The sequence below is a fragment of the Manacus vitellinus genome, unplaced genomic scaffold, assembly GCF_001715985.3.
Source record: "Manacus vitellinus isolate BGI_N305 unplaced genomic scaffold, ASM171598v3 scaffold_0_pilon, whole genome shotgun sequence".
Taxonomy (NCBI): domain Eukaryota; kingdom Metazoa; phylum Chordata; class Aves; order Passeriformes; family Pipridae; genus Manacus; species Manacus vitellinus.
Window position 1 is genome coordinate 50,342,161 of NW_021938789.1, and position 24,445 is coordinate 50,366,605.

Here is a 24,445-nt window from a genome sequence, read left to right on the forward strand (position 1 = left end):
AACTTTTCAGGCATCTCCCAGCTTGGCTATTTTGACTGATCTTTTTAATCTTTGCTCATCTCTTTTGTTTTCTTTTTTTTTTCTTTCCCAAGCAGTGGGATGCATTTTCTCTTTTCATTTCCACTGCTGCTGCTAGCTTGGTGGGCTGCTTTGCATTGCAGCTCAAACTGTCAACAGCTGAAAATGCCTGGGTGCACGGTGTATCTTGGGGAAAAAAAAAAATCAAATATTCCACCTATTTAATATGAAGCACTCCTCCTGGCTGATATCAACAGCAGCTTAAGCAATGAGGCCTTTTATCTCTAAGTAAGAATGGCAGCAACACAAGCAAGGAGGTGGGTGAGGGGAAGGTGACCAAAGGGCAGAGCTGAGGTGCTTGCACGGAAAGCAACTCTTCCATTTATCAGGGAGGGACCCTCTCAAAAAAAAGGCCTGCTTGGCAGGTGGCAAAACGTATTTTTTTAGGTGAGGAAACGAGAGGCTGGCCAGAGCAGGCACCCAACAGCCACAGCCAGGCTGTAGCCTGCCTCAAATTAGCCTCCTGTCGCACATGGGCTAATCTCATACAAACTTGCACTTCTCTCCAGATGCCCACAGAAACCACCTGAGAAACTGCTTCTGGCACATTTCAGCCAAAGGACAAAGCCTTGCCAGAAATCAGAGGCTTTTTCTTTTAATTCCCCCCACGCAAAGTCCATTTACCCACACCCCCTCTGCAGCTTTCGTGCAACCAAGTCCTATGACATGTTTTGGGTGCAGTGCTGCTGCTTCCCAAGGGGCATAACCAAACATCTTCCACCCAGTTCGTTGACCGCTTAGTTTTCCACATTCATTCCCCCCCCACCTCAGTCCATCAGTGGATGCTACCACAGGCTCATGCCCACTGAAAGGTGAAGCCTCTGCTGCTGGTGGGACACAAAGGCTACAGGGCTTATGCCTGCATTGAACTTTGCTGCCACAGTGACCCAACTTAAACTCTGCCTGAGATGCTTCCAAGAGAAGTAGGAAAAGACAGGCTGAAAACAGTTTTATTACAGCCACAATTTATCCATCGAGCATCCTGCTGCTGGAAATAACCTTTCCAAAGTTGTAATTTAAGATGCAGTGGATTTTAAGTGGCAGTCGGAGATACTGGGTCATCTGTACAAGTACTCCCATGCACACCTTTCTGAGGAGGTTGTGCAGCAGCTATGTTTGTTTTATATTCTAAGTTGCTGTTCAGGGTTTTAAGCAACGCTGTCAAAATACCAAGCATTTGCTTCCAACACATAATAATTGCTCTGTATACCAGTATGTTTTGTTTATTTATTGAGGTTTTAGCTTGGGTTTTTACATGTGTACAGTGTATTTAAGGAGTAGAAATATAAGAAAAGGAAATACGTGGAGGATGAAGAAATAAAAAGGCAGCAAATACTTTGGATGATTTTTTTGGGGTTTTTTTGTTCTTTGCATTTTGCTGAAGAAGGCTATCACCATCTGTCTGGCATACCAAATACAATAAACAGTAAGCACCTGTAAAAAACTATTTTGATGTGAAAAAGGAAGATTTCCAAGCTATCCTGGCTAGTCTCAATATTTCAGCTTTAAACAGACTATCTCTTCTGCACTGGGATGACAAATGATCTGGTGTATGATCCATGCATCCCTAGGGCTTGCCAAAGCCTGTGGAAGAGCAAAACTGGTCCTACGCCAGCTACCTGTGCTGAACGAAATGTCTCTCAGTCCAGAATGGTGAGTGCTGCTGGTTTTTCAGGGGTACCCCAGTGCTCTCCCCTGACTGCATTGGTAGTGCCCCTGCTGAGGACAACCACCACTCACACAGCCATCACTGCCTTTCCTGGGAGCACTAATCACAGATTTTTTCTGGTTTCAGCTTTGCGCTGCAGGATGTTCTCCATGCTGTTACCAGAGAGCCTGCGACAACATGACATTTATATAATGTTCATGAGCACAGACTATTTAAACCCTAAAATATTCATTAAATAAAATTTGCATAGAGTCTAGCTGAATGCAGCAGATAGCTAAAAATAAAGTACTTTTCTTTCTAAAGGTAAGGAGGAGATCAGGGTGTGACAGATGACCAAGCCGGTGCTCTTAAGCTTTCCTGAGAAAGGTTTTTAATAAGATGAGCTATCTTTTTATCCCTGTTGACTAGACAATTCTACAGGTTATTATATTCTTTATAAACTAGTGAGATCAAGAGCATATGGGGATGTGTGAGAGAAAGGCCAGCTGGCCAGAGAAGAGGGAGGGGGATGCAGGTAACAGGGACACATATGGAGACACAGAAGGACCCCCAAGAGCTCTCTGCCTCCCACCACGACCAAGGTTTCCCCTGGCCCTGTGAAGCATCTCACTGCTTATTACCTGGGGGCAGGGAGGAAAGAAAAAGATAGGTTAACAACTTCAGATTTCAAAGAATTAAAAGCAATCAAAAGGCAGAAATTAGCAGCATCATGGTAAGTAATATTGTCTACAAAATGCCTCCAAAGCTGTGATGAACACTCTCCCTTCCCAGCAACCCTCCAGTACACATAGTCTTTACTAGCATGTCTTTCACCTTGTGTTTCTCCTTCACATGTTTCAGGGAGATTTTTACAGTCTCTTATGGCTCTTGAAGAAAATGGGTAGGAATTGCCTGCTAGAGTCAAAGTGTCCTTAAGCAGTAAACTGATGCATCAGCTCATTATGGGGTAGTCTGCAATGGGATTACAAAGGAAAAATAACCCAGTCCTGTGCAAATTAGAAGGACCAAGTGAAAAAAGGGATTCACAACTTGCAAAGAATCCCAAGATGATTTTCAGGAAAATGCAAGGTATGGAGCCTTGCACTTCTCCACTCTCCTCTCCCCACTGCAAAAAAGGCTTTCTGAAGAGACAACTCAAGCAAGGGATTGACAATCCTCCCTCCAAACATGCCTGGCAACCTATGCTTCCCAAAGGTGGTCCTGTGTTTCAGAAAGCGGTCTGTATATTGTTTGATGTTTTCATCAAGCACTACCTGTTTGCTTCTATTCTGTTTGTTTCACTGAAAGTGGGATGCTTATTGCAGTTGAATGATAAAGATTTAATCCCCTCCCTATAAGGCAAATCTGGTTGTTTTTGTTTTGTTAAATGAAGCTCGACAAAGGAAGAACCATCCAGTACTGGGTTGATTATCCCCATCAACCCAGCTTGCAAAGTTCTGTGCCCCAAGCATGAGAATGGATTTAATACCATAATCACCACTGCCTCTTCATCAAGCTGTTTTCTCACATCCCTGCCTTGGCTCAGCATTAAGAAATGCCTTAGAAGTTTTTTAGCTCTCCCTCCTACCCCAGGAGCATTGTAGGCACCGAGGACTTAACAGTGACTTGATTTTCACATGCTGCAGTCTGCATAGAACACACCACTATATTGCCAGTCATGTAATAATTATATCTAGTGAGCTATTTATCAACAAGTAGAAACCTTCACCATGCCCATAATCAACTATCTGACACAACAAAGTCTGTTCTCAAGGGAAAAAAAAACAGCCAAAAATAATCTGCATCCTGCTCCCCATTTTTGGCTTAATAAAATTAAAATGCATAATATCTATTTTCCCTCTATTTTGTGATTTAGCTGTTTCCAAAGCTATGAGAAGCACCAACAGTGAATCCTATGGTGTCAGAACGGCCCGGGGACAGAAATAATCAGCTTGAAAATAAGCAAAATTTTTTGCAATCAAAGCGCTAATGGGCATGGTAGGCTGGCAGAGGGAAGTGTGAGTGAGAAGAACAGCCTGCACACTGATAAATCTGAAATACACAGAAAGGCTGGGGAAGAATGACCGTTTGTAGTAAAGGAAGTCAAAGATTTTTCAGTAGGACAAAATCATCCCATAGCAAATCCACCACTGCTTCGTTCTTGCATAGTTTCAGGGACACTGGTAAATGCTGTGCTGATCACCTACCTCCACTTTATCACGATGATATTTGTTAAGGCATATCTCACCCTCTGCATGAATTCAATCCATCCATATTACTGGAAAACTATTTTTTGAGTCTAATTCAGTAAAAGAGTTTTTACATTCTCCAAAGTAGGAAGTACTTCAATTATTTAAGGCCTCAGCAGCCTCTACTGGGCTGCTACATGGATTGCTATGACCACGTGAGTCTGAAACACCTGCTTTGCCTGCACGCATAGGTCTACTGCACTGTCTTCCATCGCTGCTGGCATGGAAAATAAAATGAAACAGGGAGGCAGCATCAAGTGCAAGAGTGTGACCTGACTGGCCAGTGGCTGTTCTGCTATGAAGTGAGGTGATTCCCAATATTCCAACAGGAAATGCGCCCTTGCCAAAACCGAGACCTGGCAAGAGCCGCTGTTGTGATCAGTGCTTGGTCAGAAATGAAGTTTCCCCCCCAAGATGTTTTGGCCAGAGTGGCTGGTCACAGGAAGGATGCAGGTGACTTAAACCAGACTCTTTTGTAGGCCATGAATACCACCAAATACCACCACCACTGGTCCTCACCCCCAACAGGACTCTGCTGAGCAGCACCAAGCAGCATAGTCCTAACGCGAGGACAGCCCTGTGATGGAGCAGAGCTGCTCTGCTGCTGCATTTATCCTCCAATACTGGGAATGTCTTGTCTAACACAGGCCTCACCCACCTGCTCCAAGTCTTTTGGCTTTTACCCAACATGATGGCACTTCGATAGACACAGTTTGGACAGAGGGAGCCCCAAGCCCCAAAGCCCGGGGCATGGGAGGGCTTTGTGAAAAATCACGTACTGAAAAATCGTTACCAGTTGTGTCCAGAGGTGGTTATTTTCCCTGTCAACCTTCCTAGTCTATTTTGTGGCTTTCTGTTTTCCTGATTGCTCTTGAGGGATTTGAAGGGGGAGGCTGGAGGAGAGCAGGAAAGCGCCAGTGGGCCACTGGCAGTGGTGGGACGGGAAGGGTGACGTGGCCGAGGATGGTGATGGTGCTTGGCATATGCCCGGAGCAAGAAAATAACGAGACAGCAAACAATGACCGAGAAGGCCTAACGGGGACTTGTTTTACTCTTTGACATGCTACCAGCAGTTTTTAAATCTCTGAAGAACCCAAATAAAAAAAAAAAAAAACAAAACCAAAAAACCCCCAAAACCCTCATTACAATGATTAAAAGATACGACACATGAAACACTATACTCAAATCATCCGCGTGTCGTTGGCTACTTTATACAGTAGGCACAAAACAGACCTAGAATCACCTGCAACAAATGTCAACCAATGTTGTTCGCCCCTAAACAGATACCACCAGCCTGATATTTCTAGTCAGCCATAGCTGCATAACCTTTGTGCTTAAATTGCTCAGCTTAGGCCTCCTTTCTTTGGCATTGCTCACCCATGCCATAAAGGAGTGGAGACTCATACTGAAGACAGTAATGGAGAGAGGAACAACAACAACAAAAAAAAGAGAGATTAATTGTACAGTACATACATACAGTATCTTCTAAATCGTGATCAGTTGTTTATTGGTTGGCAAACAAGCTTCACTTTTACAACAAATATTAGTAATGAGGTCATTCAACTGTTGAGACCATACAAAATGGATCATAAATTAAAAAAAAAAAAAAAAAAAAAAGGAAAAAAAAAAAGAAGAAGAATTCATACTCCGTGCTGCTAATTTACCTCCAGAAAGCCTATGTTACTTAAAAATCCTGTCAAATAAATAAATTTCCTGTTAGGAAAAATAATGAACAGAAGACTTTTTATTAAAAATCACTGCAAAGTACTTTTTAGCTCACTACGTGTCAATCTATTTTCTTCTTAACCACTGCAGTACAAGTGCCTAAACCGGGACCAGACTGAGCCGAGAAGCCCTTTGCTCCTCCAGGGATATGGCCGTCTCCTGTAGAACCCCCACTACGACTATAAAAAAACCCTCTCAGTCCCTGGATGTGACCTGATGGCCTGGCTGAGGGGCTACTTGCTTCACAGGATTATCATCATGATTGGTTGTGCACCGACAAAGAGGAAGTTTGCCCTGCTCTAGTCTGCCAAAAGGTCTGCTGGCAATATGCCAGCTAAAAGAAAAGTTATACAGCAAGGAAATAAAAAGATTGCCTTGGCTGAAAAGAAATGGTGATGGTGACTAAAAATGGTCCTTACAAAGTGATGTTTGGGGTTTTTTTTTGCCCAGTGAGATTTTTTTTTTTTACTGGGATGGGGAGGGGAGAAAGGGGAGGGGCAGTGGGAGAGACAAAACAAAATTAAAAAAAAAAGAGGAGTTATGAAAAACCTTGCTCCTACTGGTAGACAAACTTACAAGACCAGCACAACAGAAAAAAGTTCTTATTTTTTTTCCACTACATTAACAGGGACGCAAGTTCTGGAGGAACAGAAAGCAGACTATATGTGCAATGCTAGTATCTGTACATTACATAGAAATTGTTCGCTTCTCTTTTTCTGCCATTAGTTTTTATCATCCGTTAATACAGCAAAATGTAAAATATGCCTTTAGCACAGGATTCTAGGATTCCCTTCCATCTCATTAAATTTTTTTATGTTTTGTTTGCTCCCACAGCAAAGGGCGCTGCAGTGAAACCAAGTTGTGAGTGACCATAACCCATGATGTGATCTGGATTGGTAAGAAAGAGTTTTGCTAGCTTGTTTTATGCAGCGCTCCCACCTAGATGCGCCATCGCTACTAGTTTCAAATGCACATTTTTGGCCTTTTATAATTTTTTTTCCCTCTTAAATCAGGTCCTCGGTATTAAGAGCAACACAGCATCAAGGATTGTTTAAACAAACACGGCATAACTTGAGAAGGCCACGAAGTGTGCCGTTATCTATCTCTTTCATTAACATAATGAAGTCTGTCTGGAGGGAAGAAGGATGGGAAGATAAGGGGGGGGCGTGGGCAGCAGTTACTGTCCTCTCCGGGCCGGCCTAAAAATTCCAGTAAAAAAAGTCTGAGAATTTCCTTTTGAACAGCATGAAGATTTAGGAGTACACACAATATTACCACTGTTTGGATTAACTCAGAACAGTAAACCGAGCATTATGGAGAGGCTTTTAGTTGTCTCTTTGCTGAATTTTTTGCTGAATCTTCTATAGACTAGTGACCAAGTGAGCGGGTCCTTTTGCGTTGCCGTCCGGGGGTGTTCCCTCTTTGTTTGGCGGGACTATAAAACCATCGCTGCTGCCTCGACCTAGCTGGTAGTAAGTGTGTAGCTGATGGACGTGATTCCTGGAGCCAAGGTTGGGCATGCTTTTGTAGTAAACATCGTCGGCATCGCCACCGCCACTTTTGGCTGGCGGAGGATCGGTCTGGGTGCTGGCAGTGACGCTTTCTGTAATGGGCATGCCAGCCAGCGCGGGCATACTAGTGTAGAGAGAATCCCTGTTGGGCGACTGGAGGTCGTCCGTGTGCTCGTTGGTCAGCAAAGGGAAAAAGCTCTCACTGTTGTCTTGCGGGATGCGCCGCCGACTGTAGAGGTGGGGCTGGTGGTTGTCCGCCGAGTACACCCGGGGAGGCAGCAGCGGGGCGTCCGACTCCTCGTGGATGAGCTCCAGGCCCAGGCTCTCCTCGTGGGTGAAGGAGGTGGCATCATCCAGCACGATGGCGTCGTCCTCGCTCCCACCGCCCACACTGTTGACGAGTTTGTTCATCAAGTTGCGGCTCTGCTCACTGGAGCGCTCATGGTTGTTCAGGTAGGAAGGGATGTAGTTGGAGGTGAGTTCCTTCAGGATCTTTTTCTCGAGGGCGTTCTCCGTGTGGTTGTACCCACGGTCAAGGATTTGCACGCAGTTGCTGAGGTACTCGCCGCTGGCGATGCTGTAGCTGTTGCCGTGATTACCATTCAGTGGTAGAGTATCCGTGACACTTGTATCCCTGGCATTGTTCAGAAGCCCCTCTGAAAAACATTACACAAGAGAGGGTGACTTGTACAAACAGGACACTCATGCGGGACGTGCACACTCAAACCCCCTTCCTAGGCTGCCGCGGCTGCTGGGGCTACGCAGCAAAGGAGAGTGTCGCGGCCAAAACAGGAGGTCACAGCTCCGGCTAACCCGCTGGTGGTCAAGGTCTTCCCACCAAAAAAAAAAAAAGGAAAGCACTGTCAAGTATGTGACTTCATGTGGCAACAGACAGCTGGAAGGATAACCTCTCCTGGCCTATATCTCCTACAACTCTTGTGCTTTACTCTATATATTCCTGGGGAGCTGAAAAAACAGATGACCCTCAGCTGGTCCAAACTGCACTGGTTCCAGGCGCTTTGGAGGAAGAGGGTAATTCCTCCCAGCTGAGGGAGGAATTATTTGCAGCCCAACCTTATCACTGCCCAAACTTTGTTTGGGAGTGTATCCTTCCTAGAGGAAAAAAATCCGTTCTCCCCTTTTGCTGAGGAAGCTGTCAGGGTAAAGACATAAGGCCTGAATGAAGGGATTCAGGGATCAGAAAGGCGGAGGCACAAAATGCTTCCTGTCCCAGGCTTTTTTGGAAGAAGGCTAAATGCCCTACGTATTCTGCCACAACCAAAATTATTTACTCCACACTGGCCAGGTGGGGATTTTCTAATATAATTGATGTTGGAGGCAGCTGTTCTGGGGTCCTGTGAAGCCTTTAAAAATAGCTCTTATTCCACTTGCAAAGTTAAAGCAGAGGGTTCAGTGGAGGGTACAGCAAGTACCATCACTGACATGTTATGGCGGGCTCAGGGGAACCTGCGAGGAGTAACAGGGTATCAGGGTGCCCTCAATCTAACTGCCCATCACATCTCCAAAGGTGTCTCAACACCGACAATGTAAGGCTGGAGCTCGGCTCTTTCCCAAAGCACTACAGGAGATGGAGAAGTGCTTTGAGAGCAATGCCAGCATGAGTGGGCAAGGGAGAAGAAAATCAGGCCCAGCAGTTAAGCTACCACGTTTTCTTTTTTGGGACTACTGGCCTCCTTGGAAGGAGTAAAGGAGTGGGGGGGCATGAAATAACTTATCGACCTTTCCACTAAGGGCTTTGGGCATCGCCCAAAACAGGCAAGCAACTCCCAGCAAGCCATGGTAGATCAGAAAAGCCATTAAACTGACAATTTCAGATGAACAGTTGCTCATACCATGCTGAGTACATGGCATGTGTACCTTCTGAAAATACAGGACTCGGTCTATATCTGTGATGGAGTAGTTGCTCTATGTCAAGGGCTGGAAAGCACTACTGAAGGCTTCTTGCTTTTCAGTGAAATGCCCCAAATGTGTTGGTCGCCATTTAGGTTTCTGAAGTTTAGAGGGTGCTGCTGTATCCTGTGTTCCCCAGCAAATGAGGGAGTTATGCCAAAAAATCAACTAGCCACCACAGATATAGAGCAAAGCCGTTGATTTTCATGGTGAAAGCTCTCCAACTGAGTCACGATGCTTGGGGAAAAATGAAAAGTGAGCATTTTGGGGGGAGGACCGTATGTAATGGGTGACAGGTACAACAGCATCTGTTTGATGGTTACGTTGAGTAACATATGCATTGAGGCACTGAGCACTGCGCTTCTGCTGCCAATGCATAGATCTGGGGTTTGGTGCAGAAATAAAATGGAGGCATTGCAGGTGAGAACAGAGTGGGGTTTGCAGTAAAACACGCCGTATAAAAATGCCATGACCTCGCAAATAAAAATGTGAAGTTTAAAAAAATATCATACACACAACTATATGAGAAACTACACTGGGTAAATGATATCACAAAAATGAAAAATAAACAAAGAAAGCATCATCTAATCTCATCTATATATATATGTACGCATACATATATATATACACATACGTACATACACACGCATACACATATATACATATGTATATTCATATTCTTTTGATTTCAAAACTGTGAGATTAATTTCCTTTATTAACTACATCATCTATATGTGATGCAATAAAAGTGAACTAAAAAAAATTACATTTGATATGCAATGTTTAGCTTTACTCCCATACTTGTCTCTCTGTAGGGCTCTAAACGACAGCATGAAGAAAAGGAAAGAAAAAACAACAAGTAAGCTTACAGCGACAGTAGGAGAAACATGAGTAAAAAGCAAATTGATGATATGCAGAAAAGAGAGTTAACAGAAATAATTTCCACTGCCCAGAATACATGAATTTGTTACAAGGTTTATTTCAGGTTAAAAATATTGACATTTTAGACAGAAAAAAATATTTTACGCGCAATATTCAATAGACTACATTTTTTATTTTAAAAATTATCACATTTAAACCGTTTTCCAATGCCATTATAAAATGTTCAGCGTGCAACACAAATGAAGAAATAATGCCTGGAAATTTAAGAAAAGCCTAAAGCTCGTAACAGTCATGCTTGAAAAGACAGGCACTGTCATAGTCACTTCCAAAGTCTTAAAATGAATGGCTTTACTTACTGTTAGTTATAATAACCCCTGGCAGTTGAAACTGAAATCTGTTTCCTTGCTAAAAATGTTTTGCCGTCCATCCTTTGTAAGAGTGGTTTGTTAGAGTATGACTTTGTTCATCATAGGGCTGCTGGTATTGTACAGACTTTGGTAAGTCTGGATTTTATTTTAACCAAACACATGGCAAACTACATGGACTTTGCAAAAAAAAAAAAAGTAAGAGGAATAGTAGTTTGAATAATGGCATTGCTAAATGAAGCTATTGAAAAGAAAGGCTTAAAACAAGAAGAGCAAGAGATTAAGATGAAGAGACAGTGATAATGCTCAGCTTCCCACTTTGCAGTGGTCTGTGGTACACTGGGTTTTAACTAGAGCTCGTTAATGCTCATTAATACTTGTTAATGCCTTATCTCAAAATTAGTTCTCACAAAAGCTGTTGGGCCATTTATAGAAACTCCTGTGTTGGAGAGACCCTGCCAGTGTGTGTCCATCAGCTTCCAATGGCAGTGAGCACTCAGCCCCATACCTACCACCTCCTCTTTCCTCTGTGCTGTGTGTCCTATCAAGCAATCGCTTATGCCACTGGGAAATAGGACTTTGGCCTTTTAGGGTCTGATTCTCCACCTCTTTCCAAGGGTATTTTTTTTAGAACTTCCTGCTCCTAGTGATTCTTTACCACAGAGGTGGCAGCTTCAGCTTACGCAAAGATCAGATTTTAAAACATATCTGGGGAGGGGGAAAGAAATGGGTGGAGCAGTTCAATCCCATTTCTTGACAGTGCCCTGCCTTGTCCATGGGCAGCACCAGAAGTGGTATATGAAGGTGCAGAACAAATCATAGCCTTAGTAATGTGGAATGAGTTAGCTGGATGATGTTAGCTAACGATTAATAAATTAATTTACTGATAATCACCGCATGCCAACCACAGCCAAGGTACACCCAGAGATGATGACAGCATCTACTTTTACAATGCACTATCACCACTTTAGCATGCCTGCTGGTGCAGCATCTGGAAATCCCAAAGGACCCCCAAGGCCATTAGGCCTGGTTGATGTTGCTAACCTTCATTTCTGCTGTAAGAGCTCCTAATATTCACAGTTTTTAATTGTCCGGGGACAGTAACCAGTTTGAAATGCAATAGCTACACCAGTTCTGCTCCCTCTGAAGTCAATGGCAGAGTTCCAAAGGCTTAAATGGGACCAGTATCGGTCCACTCTCTTCACTTCCCATGAATGAAGCCTGGATAGGTTTCTCTGTTACTCATATAGCTGTGTTGAACAGAATAGCACTTGTAAAACAATGACCCTATTTTTGTGGAATAAAATGCTGTTAGCTTAGGTAACTGTATCAGAAGCTAGTATTAAAAATTAGAAGAACACATGATTATTAAAATACACATAAAACCTTTCTGTCACTTTTCTGCCCAAATCACTTGGATTCAGCTGAGACACCCAGACCTGAACATCAGGACTTTTCTTAAGCCACATGCTAAAGACCCCACATTACCTGCTGCCATTTGATTTAAAAGTCTCCCACACCTCAAAGTTATCATGTAAGAAACTAGTCAGAACATCAAAGCTCATTTTGACATTTGCGGTACACTTAAGTTCTTAAAATCTAGAGCATTTCATGCTTAACAGTAGCTCTTTTTTTAAAAAAAGCATTCTTGGAAGCAAATTTATGGCACAAACTTAGCATAGTTAAGGAAATTGATGAACAGCAAAAAGGTCAAACACGTGTGCTTTTCTTGTGCTTTGAATGCAAATACTCTAGTGATACAGTTCAACATCTATTACTGTCATAACAATATGCTGCCATATAGTACAAAAGGGATTTTCCTGCTTGCATTACAACCATCATTGTTTTCCCTTCCTTGGAGATTCTTTACTGGATTGTGATTCCTTCATTGGGAACAGAGAGCTGACAGAGTGCTGACACACTTGCGCTTGAACGCAGTGTTACTCTGCAGTGATTCAGCCACCTTACAAGTAAGACAAAAAAAAATAGAAATCCCATGGAAGTGGTAGAGCAGGATGCAGCCACTGACAGACAGGAGTTGTCAGAGCTCCACGCTCCCCAGCTCCTCCTCAGGTCCTGCTTAAACGCTTCTGCCTCTCCCTCACAGAAGCATCAGGACATCAGCTTACAAACACTGTCCCTTCCCACAGACAGAGCAGAGACAAACATGTAGGTGACAAGAGAGTGATTTCTATAGCAGAAACCTATGTTAGGTACAACTGACTCTGCCTGTTTATTTTCTGTTGCCAAAAGGAGGATATCAAAGAGCATCTAGTTTCCCTACACCTTTTTTCTATTATTTTTTTTTTCCTAATAGTACATATAAAACGTATTACTGCAAACGGCAAAACATTTCTTATAATATCTCAGCTCTGCTCTTTGGAGCTGACCTACACTCCTTGCTTCAGCTGTCATTTTTCTTAGAGATCAAGGGCAGTTTTGTTTTATTTTGCGTTTTTCTCCCTGCACAAGCCAGTGCACCGCTGACCACATTTCTCTATGCCATTTCAAACAAGAGCAGCTTTGGTGGCAAAGGCCATTTTAGCTTCACTTACCTTCAAAGGTGTTCCTGTTTCTGAAATGAATGGTTTGACAAGAAAATGTGCTGACAACAAAGAGAGGAATGGATGCATTCAACAAAACACACACGCACAAGACCAAAACAATAAAAAAGCAAGGAGACTGGAAAAAAAATAAAAATCAAACCACTGTGAATGCTTTGAGTAAAACTGACGAGAGTCTTTCAAAGTGGATTTGATCGCTCATGGAAAAATAGCATCTGGAAGATGGAGAGATGCATTGAAATGAAAGGAAGGGGAGGGGATCTTTTTTTGTGCCCAGTTCAAAAAAAAAAAGTGTGTGTGCGTGGGGAGAGAAAAAGAAAAAAGGAAGAAAAAAAAGAAAGAAATGGGCCAAAATAAGCCACAGAAAATGGAATTCTCACTAGAAAAATTAGAGAGAAACTCCAGCACACCTTGTGCGTTGTACATGCTGACAGAAGGGTTGTTATAGACCGCCGATTCCCCGAGCAATGTATTATAAGGGTTGTTAGTGCCATGAGGACGAAGCAGAGCATTGGTTATAAGATGATTAGCCATGGCTCCTGGAGCAGCCCGATAGAAAGACAGAGAAAAAAACAACAAAAAAGGTCAATCAGGCAAATGTGGTATTAAAAAAAAGGGAAAAAGAACATTTAGAATGACAACAGTTGAAATAGTCCTGATTACAAGCAGCCAGCTAATTAGACTTGGAAAACTGTATGCCACTAAAGCAGAACAGATGTTACTGACGATGCACAAATCCAAACCAATGCAAAAGAAAATGTATCAGAAAGCGGATAAGCTACATTTATGGTGGATTCCCAGTCGCTCGGAGTGTAAGCAAGGCTGCGCCCACATGCTTGCTACAAAGAAAGAAAGAAAGATGGCAGCCTACACAATGTGGGGGGGAAAAACTCTCCGGAAGGTGCCAAATGAATAAAAAAAATATATATAATGACTAACAGACAACAGCACATTCAACTCCCACTATGTGCTAGAATCTCTTTTACCAGTCCTTCGCAACACATCTAAAATCAAAAAAGCAGAATTAAAGAGAAAGGATGGAGAATGCAGCCTCTCCGAAGGCTCTCAGCATTTATCAGAGCAGCTGTTCCTCAAGTCTAAGAGGGCAAGTTTCACTTCAGCAGCTTCTCTGACACCACCATCAAGAACATCCACAACCACCCAAATCCATCCTTGAAGGCGAGAGCACTGCAGCTCCATCAGGCATTTCTATCAGGAATGAGAGTGGCCACAGAGATAAATGTTTCAAGGCTCTCTGTGTGCCCCACAAACACCTTGTTTCCCCATTCTTGGATCTCTTTGTTGCCGCTTCCAAGCTCTCAGACAGCAGTTGTCTTTGGCTCTTTGGTTTATCTCTAGGAGATGCAGGCCTCTGGACTTGAGTTTTTCAGGATCATCACAGCTTGGCAGGCAGCTGCCAAGACCTACCTTGATTCCTATCACAGGCATCAACCTATGAAACAAAGTCTGCCCAACCACCTTTTAGATACCTACAGGATGAAAAAAAGCCTTAAGCCCTTGCTTTGAATCTCTTCTAGTATCCAAAGATATGACTGAATTCAAAAGCTTGCCCTCAGGGCCATTCTCACTGCCATCAGTAGAGATCTAGAACAGGAATACTCAAGGGCAACCATGGTTTTTAACCTCCAGGAATAAACTGTTAAGACAAAACACCAGGAAAGTAAGTAATTGGTGGGGCAACTAGAGCTAGCTAGGACAGGACTGTCAGAGGGTTCAGGTGACCTGGCTGTCACTAACATCTGATATCCTCAACCCAAACAAGAAACTGAAAAGCCAATCCTCAAGCCCAGTAACCCTGGCATAAATGCCTTTGCCAATATCTGGGGCATGGAGACCCCATCTGCCGCTTTTAGGTGTAGAGGAGGTGGCCCTGTGCTGTGGCAAAGGCTGTCTTTGCAAGGCATGTGGGGCACTGGGTACAATCTCTTCTTCTCTGCAACTCATTACCTGATTTTTCTTTCCTTTGCATTCTTTTTTTTTTTTTTTTTTTGGATGGAGTTGCTGAGGATATGTAAGCCTCAAGGCTCCCTTAGCGGGGAGTTCTCTGAAAGCTCAAACCTTATAATTATTTACAGAAAGGCAAAAACTGGCCAAACCTAAGGCTAAGTGGAGGCCTCCAGAGCTGCCTCCTGAAGTGCTTGTATGTAGGCCTGGGATGGCACTTTTCTGTGTCTGCAGAGGTAGAGGAGTCTTACCTCTCCCTCATCACCCCCAGCCCTTCCTAGCCCCTGGCATATGGCATTAGCAGATCACTTAATCGGTCTTTTGAGCACAGGACAAAGTAGAAGGCGGTGCTGTATGGGGGCTGCATGCCAGGGAGGCTCCTCAACACATGCAGCTGGAAAAAAAAGACTTGTTTTCTCTCACCTGATATTTTTGTCTATGCTGATGGAAAGCAAGATGAGCTGCTGTGTTTGGAAATAAGGAAACAAAGCTGTCTCCTGTAAGAAAACATTATATGAATGCTTAACTAAGGAACCTTGAATGTAACTAACAGGTAAACGAGTCAATTCTTTCTTTATGGTAATGTGTTTTCTATCAATCTCACATACATCTGGAATGAGGGACTGCAGGAACCATTTCTTTTTTCCCACTAGTTTTATACCAGTGAGTTCTAAGTCCATTAAAATTGTTTCTGCTTTCATCCCACTTTTAATCAAGCTGGGCCATAAAAGATTCAAAAAGGGGCTCACTTTTATATAGGTAATGAGAATGTCCAGAGTTAATGCCAGCCATAAACTCAGAAGTGATATAATCCTCCCATCTGAGATTTAACCCAATCTCCAGCTCAGTCTCGATGAGATTTGATATGAAGAATATACCCACAGTGGGGTTTTGAGCACTTTAGCTTGAGGCGCTTTTAAATGCCAACTGCCAGAAAGAGCATCTCACTCAATATATCTGCGGCCTGATCTGGTCTAGTGAACCCAAGCAGGCAGGAACAAGCTGAGCTGATCCCACCATGGCTGGGCAGGTCAAGCTGTTTTGCATGAGGAATGGTCTGTGACAAGACAGAAGGGATCAATCTGTGTCAGCACTTAACGCTTTGCTCGCCTGCGTTTGTCAGTGTGGTGGACTCTGAAGTGAGTGAATTCACACAAATACTGCTCTTTCTGGCTGTCAAAAACTAGATAGTTTCTGGTAATTTTTGATACAGATACATGATTCTGAGGACAAACTTGGCAAAAAAGGTTGAAAATCCAGAATAAGCAGGTCATTTTTGCTCTCTCACGTATGTGAAAGACACGGCCTGGTACAACAGCCACCCATTCCTGTATGCAGCTACTGAGCAAAAGTTATGCATCTTCTGCCTTTCTCTCCCTTGACTACGTTAGATTTTTTATTTAGTGATCAAGAAGCCACCTTCAATGGCAGTGCTGAGTAATTCTCTTGTAATTCAGCTGGTGCAAATCCAAAGCAAACTCACTGCTAACATGTTCAGCTACCTTTCAATACTTTCAGAAACCCAGCTGGGCCCCAAGCACTCTGTAGTAGGTTTCCATCATGGTGGGCTGGCAAACTTCATACTCTCTGCATGTCACAATAACTGTAACTTTGGCATCTTAAAAACAACATGATATGTACCCTGTATCCATAAATTTGGGCTCATTTCTCCCTAATTGCTTTTGAGCAGCAACATTCCCAGCCTAAAAGGGTGCTAAGAGAGAAGGACTGCATCTAGGCTCCAAGAAGCCTACAGTTATAGCTTTAGATAAAACAATAATATACAAAAAAAATCCTTGTTATTTAGTTTCTCTTTCCCAGGAGGGAGAAAGAAAAAGGTAATACCAGCCATACATTTAAGTATCATCCTGACTTTTTCATAACACTTTATCATTGCTATAGCAACCAAAGTGACTATTAGGAAGAGTGGATTAGGTCTGCAGATGAGACGCAAACAGAAGGAGCAAGTAGACTACCAAACTATGACCTCATTTGCACAAGAATGGCCTTGGTAATAGAAAGCCAACAAAAACCCAATAAAGTAAGCATGAGATCCTAGTGGCATGCTCTCCCAAAACAATATGAGAGAAAGCAAAGAGGCTTATTCTGCAGTCCTGTATGTGGGTGTGCAGCAAAGGCCGGGTGCTGGGACTGTGATTGCAAAGGTCAGTGCATTCCCAGGGACCCAAAAACCAGAAAGATCAGGGCTGTGAGTGCCTGTTGACCACCTTGAGTCTTCTCCTTGGCCAAGTGCTCTTGGGATGTGACCCTTGGCAGCTGTCTGGCTCGGTGTTGGCAATGAGCCTAATATCCTCAGCAGGCAGCAGTTATCATTGTTTATTTTTATTTATTCACTTATGGCTGGATCCTCAGCTCTCAGAATCTGTGGTGCAACACAGATCTTTCCCAAAAAATCCCACAGCCTTGTGTCAACCTTGCTTTCCTACATTTCACCAATAATAGTCCCTATACAAATCCCTGTTCTGCTGTCTCCTGAAGCATCTGAGCCCAGCACATAGCTACCACTCTTTATTTGCCTTAGTTAGGGTAACTGCCTTAAATCAGCTGTGCTGGAACACCCTTGGTTCTGCTAGTCAAAGGTACCATACTGAAAGCAAATGCCTTCTGTTTCCAAACCCCTATCATGCTGTATATGCGTGGAAGCATAAATCTGGGGTTGAAAAAAGAGCTTCAAACCCTCGGGTTCACCTGGGCATCCATCTCCTTTTTCAGTAAGATCAGATCATCACAACCAGCAAACATTTAACAGCAGAACTCACACCTCTACAAAATATTCCCTACAACCACACCAGCACAACTACAGTCCTAAGCCTCCTTGTTTCCACTGATATTCCATGAAAACTCAGCGCAAAACACAGCTACTCTGATATCCAAAATTACATTCAAATTAAGGTTTCTGGAAATGCCAGTGCTCAATTCAAGATTTCCTGATGCTGGATCTCATCAAGTGAAGGATCTACAGGCTTTGATCACAAGGAAAAAGGAAGAATATTCTTTCAGAAGGCAACTATTAGCTGGATAACACGCAGACACTCCTGTCCCTCTCACAGCATTCAGCAGTCCTCATGATTCAAGTCCTGCAGATCCAACCTTACTGGATTTAAAAAGCTCTGAGAAGGAATGGGCTGTGCTCAGGGTACAGTGGGAGATCTGGAGGGCTGCATTTTTGACTGGTAAACTGAGAAAAACTGTTTAGAAAACCAATCAGGACAAAGAAAATGAAAATCCCACAATTTTTATCATCACTGTAACCACACACAAAGGATTCAGATAGCTACAGTTAGTTGCTTTCTATGCCTACGAAAGTAGGTATTATTTTAATGACAGTATGCAACCAAATGGTATCATTTTCTTTCCTTTCTAAAGTAGAAATTGACTTCCTTCATGTGGGACACAACACTGAATGTAGCAATAATTTTTTGGAAGAGATTGCTGTAATGACTGCAATGGGAAAACTGCACCTTGTTAAACACAAGTATGGTTTATCCACTCACTGAAAGCAAAGGATGAAAATTATGATGACAAGCACATGTTGCCAGACTCTAGACTGCATCATTCAGGAACAAAATTCAAATAATTTCTTGTAGGCTGCTGGCTGACAAAGCCCAACAAAGACATTTAGGTTATTTACCTTGAATCATCTGCATGGTCTACCTAACTGGAAAGGAAATGGATCCAACTGCCCCTCCTGACTTTCTGAAAAATACTGTCATTCTGCATGGCTCTGCCTGGCTGAAAAGGGCTTGAGGAACACTGCTTTAGCTGGGATCATCTGTCTGCACAGCTAACACCACCATCATGTATCTTCTTTGATTTCTGGTCCTTTCAACTGCACACCAAAATCAGCTATGTGCATTTTAGCACGGGATGGAGAGATTTTCCCCACTGCCCAGGAGACGTGGCAGAAGTGCAGTTTTGCTGAGAAGGAAGACCAGGTTAGTTTACAAATTTAATTGCACAAACTATTAAATCAAATGAATGCTTAAAAAATGTCCATACAAAATCAGTATTTTCCAAATGAAATGTTTTCCCTTTTTGTTCCAAAAGAGTGGCTTCTATGAAAGCTTACTTTGACTTTTTTGTATTATGTTATTTTTATTAGAGTAGAAACAAAAATAGTTTAGAAAAAGCACAGCTGAGTAGTAACAAAATGTTTCATTGCCTCTGACACAGCATATCTCAAAATGTAGATTTTCTTGGGTATCTTTGTTTGTTTCAGAAGAAAACATATGTACTATTTTTGGTCAACCTTAATCGTGTTAATAGTCTCGCTGCACTGATTTCAGTTTGTACATTCTGGCTGGTTCTGTACATCACTTAGCATCAACTTATTCCATTTTACTCCCAGCGAAACAAAATACATTCAAAGTAGGCTTGTAGAAGTCAAAGCCCTAGTTTCTTTTATAGCTTTTCTTCCTAGCATTCCATAGCATCCTTTTCTTAGTTACAGGTACAGTTTTCAAATATTTAAAGAATCCTGGTCTTCCATGTGTTTATTCCAACAATGAATGCAATTATGAAAAGTGAAATCACACATATTTGCTGGAAGACAACAGGTATTTTCAGCATTTTTACTAGTTCTCTTCAACAAACACTCTGACATTTAGATTTATCGAGCTGTGTTCTTATAATAGCCAACAGGATTCAGTTAATAAACTTCAATAAACTTCCCTATTAAATTTCTCTCAAATAGGTTTGTTGTCACTTGCAGCATCTAATCTATTCATTGTGAAGCTATTAATACTGACTGCAGTGAAATGGAGTTTCAGCAAATTAGGTTGTTAAGCTCTGGGCCATCTTCTGCCAAATGAAACATCCCGTGCTTTTATGCAGAGACGGGAGCGAAAGTATTTCTTTGCCCCTTTTTCCATACCTTTCTTCTGCAACGATTTCAGATGACAAACCTGTGCTGGATTATAATCTGCAGGCCATGTTCAAAACACACACTTAGTCTAAACCGATTTATAAATATTTGCTCCCTTACAGATTCCTTCTCAACTGCCTGGAGCAGAAACACTGACCCAGGATAAGGCATTTCTTTATACCACCACTACCCCTTCCAAGGGTTTATAGCTCGACTCTACCTCGACTATACAACCATGTATTATCCCTAATTGTTCCTGTTTATGATTATTTATCACTAAACCTGAGCTCTTATCCAAGATGTGCAGAGCGCCCTGCCTATGGTGGAAATTGGATCATGGTTACAGGAATCTATATAAGCAGCTATGCTTTCTTCCTTCCTCCTTCACAGTCATCATATTAAGACTGCTCTGCAGCAATACTCTGCCAGATCTAATACTCCCCAAAGCCTGCTCTGATTTCAGAAATTGCCTTGCCCTTACTTTTCCTCTTTAAAACTGATCCACCTAATGACTGAACTTCCAATTATATGGCTGTCAATCCTAAAATCAAAGCCGGTTCATAATATCTCCCAAAGGAAGAATGTCATGTCACTCACTGAAATCACTGCAACAAATCTCAGTTAACTCAGTCCCAGGCAGCGGAGAGGCAAAATAAGCCAGAGAATATCAACAATGGAATTACTTTTGCACGTAGGCAGAAATAGGAATTAAACTCCCTAAGTTTTGATCCTTGATGCAGAAAATCATAATTTTCCTAGCATGAAATGTACAGTTGATTAGGAAAAAAAGAAAATGAAAAAAACAGCAGAAGTAATTTGCTAGTCCGAAAGGCTGATGAGTTTCAACAAACAGAAAATACTACTCTGCTGTCATCTACCTGGAATCTCTCTCTACTTGATATGTGATTTTCAAGATGGGTCATTTTGATGCCATTTTGTTGACATTTAGCCAAACTAACAGTTGCTTAACAGGATTGCAGAGATTTATGTCTTAAAAATAGCAATCCCTCATGACTGATTCGGCATATGGACTATTCCCACCAAATACGCCCTCCATCTGGGCAATGGGCCCCAGGAAGGGGTATCCATGGGGTCAGGGGAAGATGAGCATGTCTGTAAGAGTTACATGAGGGAACAGAAGAAGCAGAGGGGCATGGGGGATGAAAACAAAGAGCTTCATTAGGAAAATGCCAGTGGTGGTGCGAGGGGGGGGTAAAGGAACAGCCTCTACACTGGGTAAACTGAAGTTTTAAAGTCCTGATATAAATCAACTATGCTACTTCTTTTGCAGTCTCTCCCTGGTGTTGTGAGCACTAATACAAGCATCCATGGCTCTGGGAGAGCAAGAACTCTTGAACACAAATCTGTCCAGCAAAGAGCAGAAATTGCAGGATTCAAGCTACTATGGCAGGATGAGATGCTAGAAAACAGCCTGTAGGCTTGCTCTGGATTAGCAAAGAAGTGACACCAGGGACTCTCCCCTGCTTCTTAGCCATTGATTTCCACCAAACAGCCAGGGGACACTTACACACCTCTGAAAATCCCCTTCTCAAGTGGTAGCCTAGACTGAAAAGAAACAAAAATGAACTTGTAGTCATATTCTAAAGGGGGGAAGCAAGTGGCCTTGCTGTTGCTTGTTTGTGGCTAAACCAGGGACCTCCAGGTTCCAGGACTGATGAATCATTTGAAACAAAGAATAAATTTCCCAGGACTGTGGGCTTTGCAGTGAGCAGGGAGATGCTCAAGGGCAAGGATTGCTGCATCCCTCAGGTTCATGAAGCACCTTGCCCCTGCCAACTCAGCAATGGTGAGCAAGGACAGTGTTAGGCAGTGACATCTCTCAGTGCTCTGCACAAAGGGACAAGTTCTTGGCAAAAGTGTTCTGTCTTAGTTTTAAAGCAATGATGATGAAGAAATGAGATTGGCACATTGGAAGATGATGGTCTCTGAATGGTCACTGAGGCTGCTGTCCCTGCCGAGGGCCATCCCAGGTTCGACTTTGAGAAGTCCTCTACATTTATGTCCATCGAACCCTGAGCATCACTGAAAACAGAGCACAAAGCATCTAAAGCATCTCGAGGGGGAGTTCAAACAGACACATCTCTTGCTCTACACCACATCCCCAGCTCTGCAGTGATGGTACTGACAAGACCAAAGTGTCTGCAGAAGACAAACACCTTTCTTTAGTCCAGTTGTTTTTGAACAGTTTAGCGCTCAGAAAATAAAAATAATGCAAAGTATTTTTATATCCATGAATATTTCGGTGAGTTCCCTCTAGGCATCTGCAGATGTATTCATGAACAAGGCAAGCAACCACAGGTAAGTTGGACATCCTGTGAGTCCTCTGCACTGAACCTGCCTATCCTGGTATCGCAAAGGGAACAAGAATAAATGGGAAAAAAAAGTCATCACTAACTTTGCCTGCCAACATGCATGTTCATATAACCACAACTCACTAATTTAAAATGAAGGAGTCCCCACACCCTAAAATGATCTCTCTGAAAGACATGTCATGAAAACTGACTGACTTCACAGGAGGAATGGGGGCATCGTTTACTGCTAACTTTAAAAGGAAAACAAATGCAAAGACAACAAAGAAAGTATTCATTCTCTAATATCTTTAAGCCATAAGAAGAGCCATAGGTGTTACTCAGAGCAAGTAAGGAGTGTTTAGACAGACTGTGATAGATCAGTTGATGGTGCTCTCTGAATATCCTATCAAGCTGAGTAAAGGCATTTCCACCTCTCCCAGAGCTTCACTGCTTGCTATTTGTTTTATATGCAACATAGATTCAACACAAATCTATCATACCGGTCCTATCAATCCATCAAGGAGTGAACAAGCATCTTGAGAAAGACTGATGCATGACAACAGCAGTGCTTCCACGGTCCAAATTTCCATCCTCTCTCCACTTTATCTAGGCACTAGCAGCAAAGGGTCAGCATGGCAAACAGGTTATAACGAGCTGCAATTGCTCTTTGAAGTGTACCAGGGATGGGGTTTGAGATCCCTGGAGGAATCAATTTCTGCTCCTTCCTCTTCTTTCTTTTTTTTCCTTCTCACCTGCTTGTCTGTGCTTTTAATTACACCAACGTCTAGCCTTTTTTTACTGCTGTATTGCCAAGTTATGTCCAAACCATGACACCCACCACCCCTGCAGACAGCTAAACTGAAGCATCTTCATCTTACAACACTGAGATATATCCAGTGGTCCACACCTCTCAGCAGAGAGGGTAGATCTGGGGAGAGTGACCCAAACCTGACTCATTGCTAAACCGCAGCTTTCATCTTCTGGAGTGACAGTCTCCTACCCAAGCAAGAATTTAACCTACTGTGTTTTCTAAATACGTGCTTCCTAAAAATGCAGGATAATACAGCCACCTGAAGATAATTTAAAACTTCACCCACACTCCCTGCAACACACACAGTTGTCCCTGCTGAGTTCACAGCGCAGATACGATTTCAGCCTGGAAATCACAGCTTAATTATATTTTTGGGTGGGTGGAAGGAATTTGATGGGAGATTTCATTTAGGAAACAGTCAGGTCTCGGTTGGGTTAGAAATCAGGATATTAATGGTCTTCATTTTAATTTTCCTCTCTGACTCAGATTCCCACTGTTTGAATTTGAGCTCAATTTGTTCTGTTCATTATGAAGAAATCCACATGAATTTGACATTAAACTGATTACCTCTGAAAACAGTAGCAATAATTTCCCTTTTTCCTGTGTGTGTTTCAGATTAAGTCTTTGTGGTTGATATAAAAACGCAGGGGAGAAATAATAAAGCAAAAGGAAATCAAGTATTTATTCTGGAAGGATACTTAGAAGAGGAAACATGCAATGACACTTATGCATTTGGGAAGAAAAGCAAGGGGTAGGGACAAACAGTACCCTCATTTCCATTTCCCACTTCAGCCCATTTTCATGGGAATAAACAGGGGATGAATACGGCTTTCCTAGCCAGGAATAATATCTGGTGTGCCAATAGTGGGGATCTTAGGGATTTGTGATGAGTCTTTGATGGGTTTTACTGGCATGCTCTCTCAGGAACAGACCCTTAGGGCCACAAGGATGAATTTGTATTTAAGACCTACCATCCTTCAGTAAGAGCTGCCAGAGGTCCTAGGCTCCAATCTACAAGAGCTGTTGGCGTTCTTATGACCCCCATAGGCCTTAGTGGTCTCAATGAGACCCATCAAGGACCCACACCCCTGCTCGGCCCTGGGCACTCAGTCCTTGCCTAGTATCTGTCTCCTTGGACCTGTACTGTAGCTCAGTTTCCAGCCCTGTCTCTGCCACAATCTTCTGCTAGTCTGGGCTGGAGCCTTGACCTGGTTCATCCCTCATCTTGCCCAGGGCTGTCAGCTCTGCCTTCTGGCTTAAGCCCCCGTGGCACCATGACCCATCAGAGAGGGTTTGGCTGGTGCTTGACATCTCCCAGCTCTCAACTCTTCTCCATCACGAAACAGTTCTGCTCTTACAGCTCCCTGATGTTTCCTGTCTTTCAGACGAGTGGAGCAACAATGTAAACCACCAAGAAGTTCCTCCAGGAGACCTCCACGGATGAGAGTGGTGGGGATGGTGAGCAGTGCTTTGGGGATGAGCAGACGTAAAGCATATATGCATATAGCCAAAAGAAAAGAGGTGCACATATTCCTGTTT

The 24,445-nt window shown here is 42.8% G+C and overlaps 1 protein-coding gene across 19 annotated transcripts in view; it reads right to left on the reverse strand.

The window, feature by feature from the left end:
• Window positions 1-24,445, reverse strand: part of ADGRL3 (adhesion G protein-coupled receptor L3) — a 513,962-nt gene that overhangs the window by 3,894 nt on the left and 485,623 nt on the right. For 5 of the 19 annotated variants that reach the window (XM_018073066.2, XM_018073097.2, XM_018073088.2 and 2 more), the window contains 3 exons: window positions 13,344-13,472; window positions 9,924-9,941; window positions 5,455-7,867 (listed from right to left, as the gene is read on the reverse strand). The exons of 1 other annotated variant lie outside the window; for it this stretch is intronic. In XM_018073066.2, the coding sequence (XP_017928555.1) occupies window positions 7,062-7,867; window positions 9,924-9,941; window positions 13,344-13,472 (953 nt within the window). In that variant the 3' untranslated portion in view covers window positions 5,455-7,061. Of the gene's footprint in view, window positions 1-5,454; window positions 7,868-9,889; window positions 9,942-12,241; window positions 12,333-13,343; window positions 13,473-24,445 lie in introns of those variants that run through there. 13 more of the 19 variants (XM_018073129.3, XM_029960802.1, XM_018073121.3 and 10 more) reach the window with 6 other exon arrangements.